This window comes from Eleutherodactylus coqui, chromosome 7 (assembly GCF_035609145.1).
Source record: "Eleutherodactylus coqui strain aEleCoq1 chromosome 7, aEleCoq1.hap1, whole genome shotgun sequence".
In the NCBI taxonomy this organism is placed as follows: Eukaryota; Metazoa; Chordata; class Amphibia; order Anura; family Eleutherodactylidae; genus Eleutherodactylus; species Eleutherodactylus coqui.
Genome location: NC_089843.1, coordinates 186,623,724 through 186,640,014, shown reverse-complemented (window position 1 = coordinate 186,640,014; position 16,291 = coordinate 186,623,724). Strand labels below are relative to the sequence as shown.

The window sequence follows — 16,291 nt, the reverse complement described above, 5'->3', positions numbered from 1 at the left end:
GACGGAAATCTTGCGGAATGACTGCACGGAAATACCGCAAGATTTCTGTAAGAGAAATGCAGCTTCAAAACCAATGGCCTTTTCGCTGCGGATTTTGGAGCAGCTTCGCTGCCTGCATTCCGCTGCGGCCATCTCTCCACATAGAGAGGAGAGCGGCCACCACGGAAACAGGAAAAGAATTGACATGCCGCGTCTTTGAATTTCTGCGTGGCATGTCAATATCGGTGTGGCTTGGTCGCAGCGTGCGGATGGGATTTTTGTAAATCTCGTCCACTCTGCTGGCTAATCCCGGGATAAAAAGCCGCATGCGGAATGTCTGTGCAGAAAGTCTGCATGGACATTATGCGGCAATTACGGCGCCTGCAGAGACGAGCGCGTACTCACCCGCGCCCGGTGGCCCCGGCTCTTTCATGTGCGGGCAGCCGGCGCATTCGCAGACCGGAGCCGGCGGCCGGGTGAGTGACGTTTCTGTGCGAGGCTTAACGAGCCCCGCACAAAAATAGGACATGCCGCGGTTTGTTTGCCGCGCGAGATTTCACGCGGCCAAACCGCGGCCGTCTGCATAGGAGTGCATATTGTAATGCACTCCTATGCAGGCTTTTAGTGGCGGAAATCCCGCGGGAAATCCCGCCGCGGGATTTCTGCCCGTGGCGGCCTTAGAGTAAAATTTAAAGATTAGTAACTTGTATAATCTTGTGAGGTGCATTTGTGCTTTGGAATTGATAACTTCTTACCTTTTTGCATTAATGGTATTTCTTTGTTATCCAGAATTGCCTAAAAAGAATTTATTCTCGTGGAAGAGAAGAGGAGCAGGGAATTCCCATGGAATATCTGGAGAAGCTTCATTATAAGCATGAGAGCTGGCTCCATCACAGAAGCATGAGGTGTGCTGCCTTCCCCCCCCCCCCCCACCTCCCCGTCAACTTGGCTGTATGTATATTATTTTATTTATTTTTTTTTTTTCACTACTAGTTGTACTTTTAATGGTCCTATTTTAAAAGGGTTGTCCAACCCCTTCAATAACATCCCTTCAGTAGAACTAGCTGACACTCGCAGGTAATGGCTGCAATCAGCTGCGTGGCTGATTGCGGCTATTAACCCTTTAATTGCTGCTGTCAATTCTGAGATCGCAGGTAACAGTGCGGGTGTCATGAGAGCCGGGGTCCTTCTGAAAGGCCCCAGGGCCGTCTCGGCAGACTGCCTATCAAGCCATCTCCATAGGGTAGCTTGATAGGATAGGCTGCTTGTCCGATTGCAGTAGGATGTAATGCAATAGCATTACATCATACTGCAGGAGCGATCAAAGCATCGCTAGTTGTGGTCCTCTAGGGGGACAAAAAACGACTAAAAATCAGATCAATAAAGCTTGTTGTGTAGGTTTTTTTTGTTTGTTTGTTTTCTACTAATTGTTAAAAAAAAAGTTTAAATCGCCCCCTCTGCCATATCTATAATAAAAAAATCTAAAACAAAAATACATATTTGGTATTGCCGTATCTGTAAAAGTCTGATCTACCAAAGTAGTGCATCATTTACCTCGCACGGTGAACATCGTCCGAAAATAAAGAACGCCAGAAATGCACATTTTCAGTCACCGTGTTTCCCAGAAAAAATGCAATAGGAAGCGATCAAAAAGTCGTATGTATTCCGAAATGGTGCCAACGTAAACTACAGGATGTCTCGCAAAGAATGAGCCCTGACACAACTACGTCAACAGAAAAATAACAAGTTATTGCGTGCAGAAGGTTGCGGCAGAAAATTAATTTTTAAAATTAAAGGGCTTGTCTTCTGCGGAGCGACCTGGTTTTATTTGTTTGTTTCAAAAGAGTTTTATTGAGTTTTTAACAGTTTTTGAAGTGTTACGCAAAATAGTTCCCCGCGCAGGGGGTATACATATACATTGCTTATTTAATGTACAGTTAACATATTAGACATACGATGTTGAAAACAGTGAAAGTAATGTTCCACACGCATTTTAGTTTCTACTTGTGAGCCTGTGTTTATGAGGTCTTTTCTGTCTAAGTCTCCTCCTCATCTTGTGGTTGTTTGTAATTTTATTTTCTTAGCTATTGTTTGTTTTGTACTTATTCTTACGTTGCTGTTTATGTCCTATTTTTTTCTTGACTAGTGTGTTTTACTAGAATTTCTTCTCCGTTTGGGGTTCAAGCATGGAGTGACCTGCTTAGGCCCGAAATAGCTAGGTGCTCTGCCCATGGCTCCCACGTCTTGAGGAAAAGGTCCATGTTGTCTTCCCTCATGGCCGACAATTTTTCATAGAGCATCATTCTAGATATTCTGGCCTTAATTGGTTCTAAAGAAAGGTTGGGTGAGAGCCACTGTGAAGCTATGTGTATTTTGGTTGCCATACAGATCTGTTGTGACAATTTGTGCTGCTGGTTGTTGTACCCTTTAGGTTTGTCAGCCAGGAGACATACAGTTGGTGAGACGGGAAAGGCCTTTTTCAGGACCCCTGTTATCAGTTTTGCTACTTCTTTCCATAATCTGGTGACCAAGGGGCAGGTCCACCATGTGTGTGCTATTGTTCCCAGACTGTCGCACCCTCTGAAGCAGTTCGGGGAGGTAGCAGGGGAGGATTTGTGGACTGTGGTGGGAACTAGGTATGCTCTATGTAGGATTTTTATTGCCGACTCTGCAAGGGTCACTTGATGGCTTCCTTTTGCTGTGAAAGTGCAGCAGTGATGCCAGCGGGGCAAGGACATGGAGATACCCAGGTCTGTTTCCCAGCGCTGCATAAATGGTAATTTTGTTTCTGTGAGGGGTTTGTTCATGCTTGAGTACAGCGCAGAGATTATGCCTGGTTGGAGTGGGGACCGGAGGCAGACTCTTTCGAGAGGTGTGGGGGTTGTCTGGGGCCTAGTCTTGTTTTGTAAGGTGTGTATGAAGCTGTGTATTTTGGTGTAGCTCGAGCCATAAATCTTTTGGTATCGAGTATTTTTCAGTCAATTGTGGGGAAAGGATTTTATTTTGATCTGTAAAGTGGTGGAGGAGTGTAATGCGGTTGGCTCGCCACCACTTAAAGTTTTCTTCCTGGAGACTCAGTGGGAATGCATGGTTGGGGATCACTGGTGTCAGCGGTGAAATAGGAGACATTAATTTGAATTTGAATCTGTTTTTTCTTCATATCAGGAATTGGTGGTGCGTTAGTGGAGCTTTATGTGCTATATTTATGGATTTCCAACTTCTGTCCCAGAAGATGGTTCTCAGGTCCAGTGGTCTGATAAGAGAGGCTTCTATGTCGACCCATAGAGGTTTTTTTGAGCCTGCCATCATTGAGGGGATTTGTGTTAATTGGGCTGCTAGGTAGTACTTCTTTAGATTAGGTACCGATAGTCCTCCTATTCTTTTATGGTAGTGCATTATTTTCTGTTTGATTCTCGGTTTTTTTTTTCCCCAGATGAAATGAAATATAGCTCTTTGCATATCTTTTAATTCTTTTGGGGGGATGTTTATAGGTAAGCACCTGAATGGGTATAGGAGTCGCGGTAGTATGTTCATTTTGACCGAGTTGATGCGGCCTATCCATGAGATTGTAGGTTGGCTCCATTTCTTCAGGTCAGCCTTTAGAGAGGTAAATAAGGGGGGATAATTCCATTTGTATAGTGCGTCTATATTTGAGGCTAATTTAACACCTAAGTAGGTGATGTAGTGCGGACTAGCTTTGAATCCAAAGTTTAATTCTAGGAGTTTCTGGAGGTGTGTAGGGGTGTTGCGGAGCAGTGCTTCTGTTTTGTCCATATTGACTACCAATCCTGAGACTTCTGCAAAGGAGTCCAGGATTTTTATCAAGTTTGGTAGTGAAGCGAGTGGTTTGGTTAGTGTGAGTAGGATATCATCCGCAAAGAGGGTGACTTTATACTCTTTATCTCCCGCCCTAACCCCAGAAATATTTGGGTTGTCTCTTATCTGGGCCAGGGGTTCCATCGCCATTGCGAAGAGGGCTGGAGACAATGGACAATCCTGTCTCGTTCCCCTCTGGACCTGTATTTTGTTTGGTGTGGAAGAGGGTAGTTTTAGTTCAGCAGAGGGGGTTGAGTAGAGGGCATGGAGTGCTGTAATGAAGTCCCCCTTTATTCCTGCTTTATCTAACACTGCAAATAGGTAGTCCCATGAGAGGCTGTCAAAGGCCTTTTCAATGTCTAGGGCCAGTGTTACTTGCGGGTTTTTATGTGACTTTGCGATATGTATTAAATTAAGGACCTTTCTGATATTGTCCGGTGCTTGCCGGGACGGTATAAAACCTACCTGGTCTTTTTTAATTAAAGCGGGGAGGAAGGCGTTTAAACGTTTGGCTAATATGCTGGTTAAGATTTTAAAGTCTAAGTTTAATAAAGATATGGGCCTGTAATTCTTAGTGGAGGTATGGTCCTTATTGGGCTTGGGGATGACTGTTATATGTGCTTTTAAGAATTCTTCAGGGATTGATTCTCCTAGTATGATATTATTATAGAAGCATGTTAATGGGAGGGTGAGAGTGTGTATGAACTTTTTATAGTATAAGGCCGTTAGACCGTCCGGGCCTGGTGCTTTTCCTGGTTTTAGGTTTTTGATAGTGTCTTCTACTTCTTCCACCGTTATATGTTGGTTAAGGTGTTCATTTTGGTGCTCTGCAATCTGTGGAAGCTGTATGTTTTCTAGGTATTTCTGGGGAGCGGAAGGGGATTTCTGGGGTTTGTATTTGTATAGTTTATTATAGAAGTCGGAGAATGTGCAATTTTATCGGGGTTTGACGTGCAGGTCCCACTTTCTGTTCTGATGGAGTGTACTATATTGATTCTTTCCTTTGCTCTGAGGCGGGCTGCCAGTAATTTATCTGGTTTGTTAGCTAACTTGAAATAGGTCGCTTGCGTCCATTGGAGTGCTTTTTCTGCCTGGGTTGTGTATAATAGGTTTATTTGAAGTTTTGCATCTCTTATTTTTTTAGTTAAGGCTATACTGGGGCGCTGCTGGTTAGCTATTTCAAGTAGTGCAAGTTGTCTTTCCAGGGCTTGTAGGGCTTGCGATTTTTCTTTCTTTTTGATGGAGGCTATTTTGGATATTTGACCTCGCATGAAGGCCTTGTGTGCTAGCCAGATCCAGACTGGCGTGGAGGCTTCGTTGTCATTTGTAGCTATGTACTCATTTAATTTGTCATTTATCTGAGCCCGTGTTGTGGGATCCTTTAACAGCGATTCATTGAGTCTCCATCTTCTAGAAATGGGTTTGGGGGACGAGCTTATGAGGTGTGTGAGGACAATATCATGGTCTGACCATGCGCAGGGGATATGCCTTGATTGGGCAAGTACGGGGAGTAGATGGGTTGAGATTAGTGCCCAGTCGATTCGGGAATATGATTTATGTGGGGCTGAATAAAAGGTGTATCCCTTGTTCATTCCGTTGACCTCTCTCCAGCAGTCCGCCAATGCTAGATCTTAGTGTGGCTGAGATTGATGCTCTTTGTGATGGGCTTATTTTATCTATAGTGTGGGACGAGCGATCCATGGCAGGTGAGATGATCATGTTGAAGTCTCCCATCCAGTAGATGGAAGCCTTGGGTAGCGCTTTGAGTTTTCTTGCTATCAGTGTAAATAGTTTGTAGGGGTTGTTGACCGTTGCATAAGAGTTTATGATCACCATTTTTTTGTTCCTGCATTGAACCTTGTAGTATAATAAATCTGCCTTCAGGATCTATTTCTGTTTTTTCCACAACGAGGGGGAAAGAATTGTGAATGAGGGTTGTGACCCCTTGGTGTTTTTTAGCGGCTACCGAGGAGTAGAACCTTGAGTATTGTGAATGCAAGTAGTTGGGTGTGGAGGAGGAGGAGGAGGAGAAGTGTGTTTCCTGAAGGCATATGACATCAGGTTTCAATTTGAGGTATTGGGCAAATGCTTTCTTTCTTTTTAGAGGGGAGTTAAACCCTCTAACATTGTGCGAAATTATGGTGGCCATTGTGAGTGTGAGGGAAGGTGCCAGTTAATTCTAGATTTTTTGTGTGTTTGTTGTGGGCTCGTTTGGTGGCGGTGATTCCGCTTGTGGTGTGTGGAGATAGAATTCCATAGGTAGTGTAACATCGTATGTAAATGGTACTATAACAAACAATTAGAGAAATGAACCAATTTGGGTTCTAAAACCCAAAAAATTCCCAAACTGAGTGTGTCCCTCTACTTTTGTAGTGGGGTGACACTCGAAGTCTGGTAGGGAGTGGGCATCAAGTTACTCCGCCCCGTCCCAGTGCAACAAAATCATTAAATATTAACAGAAGCAGCATAACTTAGCCTTATTTTCCGATAAACCTATACAACATTAACATTTCAGATAACCTTATCAGTATTCTTGTGTCTGTCCGGATGCGACCCGAACCCCGCCCGCAGGTACGACACTATGGTGTCTTTTGTTATGTTATCAAGGAATCATTTTAATGCGGGTTATTTGGAGCAGGATCACACCCGGACCGACATTTGTGAGTGTAGGCCAACACCCGGCCTTTCGCCGTTGTTGAGGTGTTCTCGTGTAATGTCGGGCGCTGACCTTATGATAAGCTGTCCATATAGCCCTTAAAGGACTAAATTTGGTGATGTAAAGTCCAAGTAGACCTAGCTGTTGGGTGAGAAATCCGTGGGCTATCCCCGACCCCCCCGAAGGGAGCCCAGGACACCCCCGGCTCCTCAACAAAGTTAAGCTAGAAAATGTAGATGATACATATCTGTCTCTGGTGTCCCAAAATCAGTTTTCTGTGATGGTCGCTCTGCGGCGTGGATTCCCCACCGTCGTCCACGATCGGGTTGGTCGTTGTGGCCTGGGGGACCTGGCCATTTCATTTGCGAAGGAGATGCGCTCCTCTTCCAGCATACGCTTGCCTTCTTCCAACGATCTGACCGAGTATGATCTTTGGTTGATGCGGACCAGCAATGCAAACGGAAAGTTCCAACGGTATCTTATATTTGCCTGCTGTAGAGCTAGGGTGATTGGTCTTAGGGTCCGCCGTTTGGCCAGGGTGGATGGTGCGATGTCGGCAAAGATCTGAACTGAGGAGGGGACCCCCGGCAGAGCGTCTAGGTTGCGGGCCACCAACAGTAATTGATCTCGCATCTCAGAGTAGTGCATTTTTAAGATTGTGTCTCTTGCGAGATCGGTATTGGCCAGTCTTGATAGGGCTCGATGTATTCTATCTATATGGAGAGATTCTTGCGTCACTTGTGGGAGTAGAGCGGTGAATAAGTTTGTGGCCGCTTCTTTCAGGTGGGTAACAGATTCTGGCAGACCTCGGATACGGATGTTTGCTCTTCTGCTCCAGTTTTCGAGATCTTCGCATTTTAGTTCTAAAGCTTCTACTCTTTCCGCGTAATCTTCCCATCTTGTCCTCTCTTGATCAAGTGCGTCTATTATATCGTCGGTTTTGTGTTTGAGATCATTAGTGCGTTGTCCGAGCTCGTTGATCTGTTTAGATATGTCTTGCATCGCTGTTTGGAGTTCTTCTCTGAACATTTTTTTTATGAGTAAGGAGCGTAGAGTCCGAGGCGGAGAGGTTGGCTATTTGGGGTGAAGCAGGGGGTTCAATGTTCATGTCATTGCCTCGCTCCTCTCCGTTTTCTGAGTTATGGGGTGACTGCTCCATTTCCGCTAGCTGGGAGAATTGGTTGCTTGAGTACAGCTCTGGTAGTGTGCACTGGGATGCTGCTGTTTGTCCCTTATTCTGTCTACTGATTCTCCTGGACATGTTAAGTTTTCGGTGTTGCAAGGTTATTTAGTTCTGTGCTATATCCAGCTTCTGTTCTTTTGGCTGGGACCGGGGCGGAGCGCAGCTCACGGTTAGACCTTGGTCATTCCGTTAACTGCGTATGAGCCTTGCCCTGGGTAGTGGGGGGTGGTCGGGTGAGGGTGGCCCTGTTAGGTAATGCTTGTATTCTTAATTACGGGTGTCCGTCTGCTGCTGCTTCTGTGTCTGCTGCTGCTTATAGAGTGACTCTGCAGTTGCGCAGTTGCAGTAGTTTTCTTTTTCGTCTGTGTAGGTGATCTTGCTTTGCAGTACTGCGCTTCTGTGTAACTTTTCTTGCCGCCTTATGTGTGTTAGCAGGGGTCTGCTGTTTCAGCCCCTGTCACTACTTCTATAGTCCTCCAGGCGTGCGCAGGGAGGCGTAAATGTTCTGGTGGGGTTGTGTTATAGGCCTGTTGGCTGCACGTTATTGCTGTGGGCTCTGGGTACTGCTGGGTGCCCCCTGGTTGTTAGGCAGCCATGCTGTTTTCAGGGTGAGGGGAGAGCGTGGTGTGCAGGCCCTGTGATCTGGCTCAGAGGGCTCTTTGTGGGGCTGTGCTGTGGTGTTCTCACTATTTCCCGACTCTCAGCTTCCTTCCTTCTGTTCCCACTCCCGTGGGTCTACCCCTTGCTAACCCCTATTTATGGGGTTGTAGTCCCCTCACCTCTTTCTTCCCGGTCTTCTCTGGGTGCTCTGTGGGCTGCTGCAGCTGTGCCCTTGCCTCCGCTGGCCTTCTGCAGGCTCTTGCTCGTCCGCTCCGTGGCCGGCCTTCACTTCCGGCCGGACGCGTCTGTAACTCTAGGCCGGGGCTTCACCCGGCTGAGTAGGCCCCGAAATCTCGCTTTCGGCCAGTGGGCCGCGAGAGGTCTCTTTTTGTAGCGGGGACCCTGGTGGTGTTGCCGCCGCTGTTTTCGGCCTCCGGAACCGGGTCAGTGAGGCGCTTTGAGCGTTTTTCACTGCCCTCGTTCAGCAGCTCTCTCTGGTGCTTCTTTTCCCGCCGCTGGCTAGCCACGCCCCCCTGATCACTTTTTTTTTTAAGGGATGTTCACAATGCAAATAAGTAATACAATATCTTAATAGTTTGAATGTGGCAAAACAAGTTGTCTTGTAATATTGGGGGGTGGTTTTCTGAACGTCTGCAACATTTTTATTTCTTAATATTTTCATACATTTTAAACTTGTGTCCTGTATTTATTAAAGTACAAGTCATATAATGGGCAGAATACGGTTTTCAGTGTGAAAGTAAAGCACAGTGTCTACTTGTTTTACAGAATGGATTTTGACTATTTGCAAAACCTCCCCATTTTGACGCTTGATGTGAATGAAGACTTTAAAGATGATAAACAGAAGCAAGAATGCCTTATAGAAAAGGTATATTAAATCTGCATATGTCTTATGCTATTTTCCTCTAGTTCTTGGACAATTCTGTCGCTGGACTGGTGGAGGGTTTATTATCTGCTGTCATTCTATGTCAGTATCCCTCAATCTGCTAGTTCGCCATCCTGTTTTTGGCAGTCCAAGATGGCCCATGCAATTTTTTTATTTATTTATTTTTTTTTTAGCTACCCAATACACACAGTGCTCTGTTCTCTTATTGATCAGTACTGATCATGCCAGCAGTGCTGGCCAATCAGAGCGAAGGCTTAATGCGTTGGTAGTCCAACACTGCAAATGCACTATGGAGATTAGGTAGTCTGAAGATTACGTTGGCCATCTTGGTAACCTGTGAAAATTGGACCTGCAGGTGGCGAATCGGAGGAGCGTCAGCACAAAAGACCAACAGCAGGTAATATAACTGCTATCTCTGGTAGTAGGAGAAAACCTTTTTTATTATTCCTGAAACCAGAGGGTCGCTTTAATCTAATATATATACTGATTATCTGAATTTTAATGTGGCGTTTCTGATTATCAGTACTTGACAAAGGAATCGCGCACACAGCAATTCCTTAGGTTAAAGAATGTGGAATGAACTTTAGCTATAAACACATTAAGGATGAGTTTCCATTAATTTCCTGTCATCCCAGCATTCCATATACTGTCTACTTCCCTGTCACAGCTCCACTCCCCGACATCTGCACACACCACTTTACCACTTCCTGCACTAGCCACACCCACAAGAGACAGGGCTAATTGTTAGACAATTCTGGCGAGTTGTCATTTTGCTGTGGCAAAATTGTAATCAAGTTAATGCCGTTAATTGCCCGACCCTACTTGGCAGCTTTGTGAATACAGTTTTTTATAGAGTTCAGTGTATAAACTGTCTTAGACTCCCTTTAGTGGTGGTTGTCAGACATTTATCCCTTAACCCCTTCAGTGGCAGGTTTATTATTACAATGTCATGCCTCACAGGGCAGGTTTTTTTAAATGAGTCAACAATGCAAGTAAAAACCCTGGAAGATTTCAAATGACAGCTCAGTGCTCTGCACATTTCAGCACTAGAGTTGTCCACTGAAATCTTCCGGGGTTTAACTGCAGGGTCAGTGCAGCAAGCCCTGGAGATTTTCTGGGCGTGCCACTAAAGGGGTTAACTCTGTGTAAGGGATTTCAAGGCTCTTTAACTAAAAAACAAAACTTCAGCCCCTTAATGGCCTATGACTGATATATCTGTGATAAGTCACAATGGATTGTATGAAGTGGGTTTAGGGCAGCGGAGCCAGCTTCATCTGTTGGTTATCTGCTTTCTGACAGCTGCTGGCAATGGTGGGGGAGGCTGTTTTTATGTTTGTGGTTTTTTTTTTCTCCACCTGTTTCACCACACTTAGAAATTTTGTAACATTTTTTTTACTGCATGACTTTAAATGACATGTTAAATAAATAAATGCAAGTCCTCCCATGGACAACAAAGACCTTATGAGGCTCTGTCAATGGGAAAAATAAGTTATAATGAAAAACCCATAGTCTGCTTTTTAAAGGGTTAAGAAACTTAATCTGCACAGAATTTTGGACCAAAAGTGGTTGTCCGAGTTTTAACATCTGTGGACAGCCCCTTCCCCATGTGGTGATATACTCTCCTCTCCCCGTTCCCGTTGTCTCCCATGCCTGAGCTCAGTCCTTCGCTATGGTTTCTCTTGGCTGCTGCAATCCCTGTGACTTTCTGTAAACCCGGGGGGACTGCATCTGCCAACAGAAACTGAAGCGGAGGACCAAGCCCAGGTACAGGAGACAGTGGGAACGGGGAGAGGCAAGTATTTCATCACTTGTTTTACTGCATGCGGAAGAGGCTGTCAACAGATGTTACAACTTGGACAAGCCCTTTTTATCCACTTCTGTCTGGCTAAAAAATAAAATGCATTAGTTAGACATTTCTGATGTGTTTTTTTTTTTTTTTTTTTTTTTTTAATAAGTGACAGACCACATCATAGCTTTCTAAGCATTTATTGGTTGCTGCTTTGTGTACATTATGCTCAAAACCATGCTGCTTTTTTCCTGTTGGCAGAGAAAAGTGGTGCCCTGGGAATCTGACTTCTCCCTGCTGCTGTTCTCCTCTACTACATAAATAGTTTCTAATAAGATCAATAGCTATTTCAGTGGTAGTAGGTAATTGTTAATGCCTATCCCTAATATTTTCCTGAAGATTAGTGCCCATGCTTTAGAGATGGATAGATATAGAGCCTTAAACAGTCTTGGAAGATCAGAAAAGCCTTTCTTGATTTAAGCAGGATGTTATCCACTTCAGTTCTTGGCAAAATGCGCTGGTTGCTTTTGGTTAATGCGTGTATAGCGCTGTGGGAAACTGATACATTTTGCAGTTCTCATTTGAATTCCTTTTCTTCACAGGTCCAAGAATTTTTAAGTACATTATAAAATTCAGAAGACTGGCATGCACTTATATTGAAGAAGCCGATTCTTTTTCATGGAATTGCAAAAAAATGCATGATTGTACAATTAAGTGTGTGTTGTGTGTGTTGTGTTTAAACTCCCCACTCTAATACTGCAGCTCCTGTTCTCTAGTTAGTCCTTTACATTGGCTGCAGCGGTGCTGTTTAGCAACATGACTGCTGCAGCCAATGTGAGGCCCTTAAACAGGACGTCATCCATGACATTCCAGAAACGGGCGTAGATCTCTCCTTTACTAAGCAATGTGCCAATATACAGGAGGTCACTGGGACAAGAACTCCAAGTGACGTTACTTGCTGTGGAGCCAAACTGACAATCTGGTGCCACACTGAGTAGATTACTACATTTATTTTTTTGGAGCAGAGTGGGTGAGGTGTTAACCAAAAAGAAAGAAAATCCCTTTAGTACTTTGTGTGTGTGTGTGGGGGGGGGGGGGGGGGGGGGAACGCTTTTTATTGTATTTCTCAAAGGCATAATTTTGTAACTGTACAGCTTGGATATTTCAATTGAGCTTTGATTGTATCTGCCTTTCCGTCATTTTGATATCTTTAACGCTGCAGCACATTGAACAGTATTTATTTTAAAAAATTCCCCTCAAATGAAATTGGTGGCAGCAGTGCCTGCAGTTACAGGTGCCGGCCAATACACTGGTCAGTAGCGACTACCGCTCCGACCCCTGTGCAATTGTGGTGCTGTCAGCGGGTGCACAATTAGCTGACTGATCAGGGTCCCGAGCAACAGACACCTGGCTTGTCAACTATTGATGACCTAACCTGAGGATAGTGCAACTATAGTATTTTTTCAGAAAAGCCCTTTTTAAGCCTATAATGAACAGATCTTGTTTTTAATGATGTATATGTACAGATTTTAATTTTAAAAAATGCTGTCCTGCTCTTATTTTATTTTCTTAAAGGTGTTTTACCAGAATGAGAAGCTTATCCCCCTATGCCGCTCAGGTATTTCTCTTACTCCTATTGAAAGGACTGGAGCGCTGACCAAATGCTCGGCCAGCGTTCTGTTCTGAGTTATGCTACTGCTGGGGAAGAAGCAACCTCCACAGTGAAGGGACACAGGCTTCCTGTTCTTGAGATTGTTGGGGGGTCGATCAGCAAGTTCGATCAGCAAGTTATCCCCTATCCTGTGGATAAGGGATGACTTTTTGTTCTGGTAAAACCCTTTTTTAATGTTAAATCCGACATATAATATTTGGCTTGGTGTAATGAATTGGACACCACCTATTCAAAAAGCCGACTATAGACCTTGTCTATGACGGTGATAGAAGTATCAGATGTGTTCTTTGCTGCTGTCAGAACGCTGTAGTTGGGAAAAGTAGCCGTCAGATGACGAAGCATTAAAAGGCCTCAGTCGTCACCTTTTGAGCCCCATAAACTGCTATGGAGCTCAAAGGTGAGGGGATGGGGTTTCTGGGAAGCTGTGGTGCGCTTTTTTTTTTTTTTTATTTTATTTTTTAAAATCTATACTTGCCAGCTCCCGCACTCCAGTACGGTCTCCCTGAGAAATTGGCGTTTGCTCACAGTACAACTCTTCTCACAAGGCCGTGTGCATGTTCTCTCATTCATCTCTATGGAAGAGCACACCACTGAGAAAAGAATCACTGTGGGCATGCGTTGTGCCCCTGAGAATCCCGCACTGGAATGGGGGACCCAGTGACTATACAAAGCAGCTCCCTGGACCCCTCAACTTTAAGCCCCATAACATAGTTTATGGGGTTCAAAAGTGATGTCAGAGGTCCTTTTAACCCTCTGCTGTTCTAAGTTTGTGGCGCCAGCTCAAGGCCACTCTTAACTTGTCCAAAATCTGCTTCCCATTCAAGTGCTGTAAATTATCTTCAGTTCCCCAGGTGCTCAGCTCACCGTCAGCAAACGGACGCAGTCGGCATAGAGAACAATTGGGACATTCAGGTATCCTAAAATCCATCTTTATTTAGTATCCCTTAAAATCCATAAAAATTGATCCCATTTAAAGCCGCACTGCTCTCTATCATTATACCCAGATCTCTGGGTTCATAACTACCAAAGTTAGAGCACTGTTGCATTGTTTTAAGAGCCTAAGGTGCTTTAACTCCGGTTATGAGTAGCCAGAGGTACTGATGGTGCATTGTAATATGGGGGTTTAACACTTAGTACTATGATCTTCTAAGCAGGTATTTTGAAATTGTTAACTCTGTTCCTGAATGTTTGTGTGACTTTGTTAATGTATCTGAAAGGATCCTACCATATTGTCCGGACAACCGAGTTATGCTGCTATATGCCGTTGTGGGCTTGTGTACTGCCATAATAATCCCACATGGATTTTTACAACAGTCAACTTGCATTTAACTCACTTTTTACCACCATGTTTTTAAACTTTTGTAAAATATTTGTCTTTATAAAAGACAATTAAAAACTCTAACTTTGCATTGATCTTTACTGAAAAAAAAGAGAAAGCATGTTGGAGCATTCCGTAACTGGCCATTGTATTGGCTTGCAGTTTCCTTTTTCTACATATGTTGCACATCATAGCATCAAGTGGTTGATATCTCCCATGTCATGAATTTTTCCAGGATAGTAATTTGATTTAGTTGTATGTGAAAAGAACTCGCTACAGAAATGCCAGCAGGCAGGTTGTAGACAACTAAACTAGCAGGCTGGAACCATATGTAAAATTGAAAGTTGGGGTGGAATCAGACATTGCAGTCAGATCGCAGTTTTTACCCTGATTAGAAGTGATCAACATCAAATTTGTGTTTGTTTGTTTTTCCTGCTAAATGTAAGCATTTTGAGGTGATTTTTGTCCAGTAATTGTGACTATAAACTGAAACTTGTTTCTTTGAGTGTGTTCAGGTCAGAGGTGGGGAGAATCTAGACGGGGCGGATCTACCTTTTGGTAATTCCCTGTGGACCCTCCGCACAGAAATTTGGCGGCATTTACAGTAGCAGCAAAGTGGATAGCTGTGTAAATAATCCACCTGTGTGGAAATTGACATGCGCTGTGGAATTCAGTTCTGCAGCATGTTGATTTTATTGCCCTTTCCACAGTGAAGTTCACCTCTTATTGAGGGGAATGATTTCTGCACAGGAATACGCGTGAAGACCTTCCTCCAATGGTGCAGCTTTGGAAGCAAGTTTTTCCACTGCAAATCAGACCCCATGTTTACAAAGTCTAACAGGCCTAATATAATGGCTTTCTGCAGTGGAAAAAAATGCAGCAAATACACAGCAAATTTACAGTCGCCAAATTCACATCTTGAAGGTTAAAATCTGCAGCGTGAGTAGACATGCCATGGATTTAGAATCTGCAGCATACTTCAAATATGTTGCAGATTATGTGTAGAAGCTTTCTGCACCGTGTGGATGAGATTTTTTTTATTTTATTTTTTCTTTATTTTACCCTCTTATACACTGTGCTTGCAAACACCATGAATTTCACTTATGCCTATGGCGGCATCCAGAAGAAACCACTTCCCATCAAGATGGGTAATGGAAACCTCCCAGATCACTTTAAAGGCAGGACCATCTATTCAGTTCCTGTGTGGGATAGGTGATCCCTCTACAGGATTCCCTCCTAGATTACTCCTACGTGCACCAATGCCTGCTTCCCTCATTCTCTGTCTCAACATCAATCTCCACCAAGAGATCCTTCCTGCTCTCTGAGGTGTATACTGGGTCACCCTGCCTCCTGAAGGGTGCTGCTGGGAAGTCTTTCAAGGTGGAGACGGTTCCTGGTGGGGCTGTGAAAGAGCAGGGTGCTCCGGCACAGCCGGTCTGTCTGCTCATTTCCCTTATTTGTGAATGGTGTCTTCCTGGCGTGGGTTGCGACCGTAAGTGACATGGTGTGTTGGATCTCAACACTGGAAATGATGTATTCAGCGTCACCAGGAGTAGTGATCTGGAGGGGGAATGGCTAGGAAGGCCTTGCCGTGGAAGCTGCAGGCCACAGGAAGGAGATGAGGGATTTATCTAGAGACAGAAAAGGCATTCCTTAAGAGATCCAATGGATCGTCCAGCGAAGGTCTATTATATTAGATTATTTTTTTTATTTATTTACTTATTTTTTTAAAGTGGATCAGCTTCTTCCTTCAAACCCAGTACTGCAGTTATAAAGCCTGTGTCTGGATCCCTAAAAGTCTCGTTAAACTAGCTGTAATTACAGCTACTTTATAGGATATCTAGAAAGGAGATTCTGGATTCCCTCCCCACAATGTCTAAGGCGATTGAATTTTATTGCAGATGCTGTTAGGCTTGGTGCTAGAATGCTGCAAGGACGGCTTTATGTTTAAAATGATGGAATGGGGATCTAGGTTGCAAAACTAAATTATATTGTATACCAGTTCAGGGTGAGTTTCTATTTAGCTCAGCATTAGGTGAAATACTAGAAAGGGGCTTGGATTTAAAAAAAAAAAATCCCAGTCCCTATCTTTTCTAAGCAGCAAAGACCCTTTTGTTGGTGAAAGAATAGAGATTTTAAAAATCAAATTGAAGGCACTGTACTAACAAAGACTTTATGTGCAACATCAGGTGCTGCAGAAGGCATCTCCCCTTCATTCAAGTTTGCGGGGGGAAAAAATATCCACAAATGCTTGGATTTCAGAAAGCTAAACAAAGTTATTCCAGAATCTGAAAGAGAATTTTACACCTATTCTTTTTCTGGTCAAAAAGCCAATCCAAACCTTTTACACAGTTAGGATAGCACATCCAGTTCGATT

General features: G+C 44.0%; 1 protein-coding gene across 1 annotated transcript in view; it reads left to right on the top strand.

The window, feature by feature from the left end:
- Positions 1 to 11,998, top strand: part of DCK (deoxycytidine kinase) — a 36,606-nt gene extending 24,608 nt beyond the window's left edge. Inside the window, exons 5-7 of the mRNA XM_066574110.1 lie at positions 769 to 884; positions 9,021 to 9,120; positions 11,527 to 11,998. Of these exons, the coding sequence (XP_066430207.1) occupies positions 769 to 884; positions 9,021 to 9,120; positions 11,527 to 11,553 (243 nt within the window). The 3' untranslated portion in view covers positions 11,554 to 11,998. The remainder of the gene's footprint in view (positions 1 to 768; positions 885 to 9,020; positions 9,121 to 11,526) is intronic.
- The last annotated feature ends 4,293 nt before the right edge of the window (positions 11,999 to 16,291 follow it).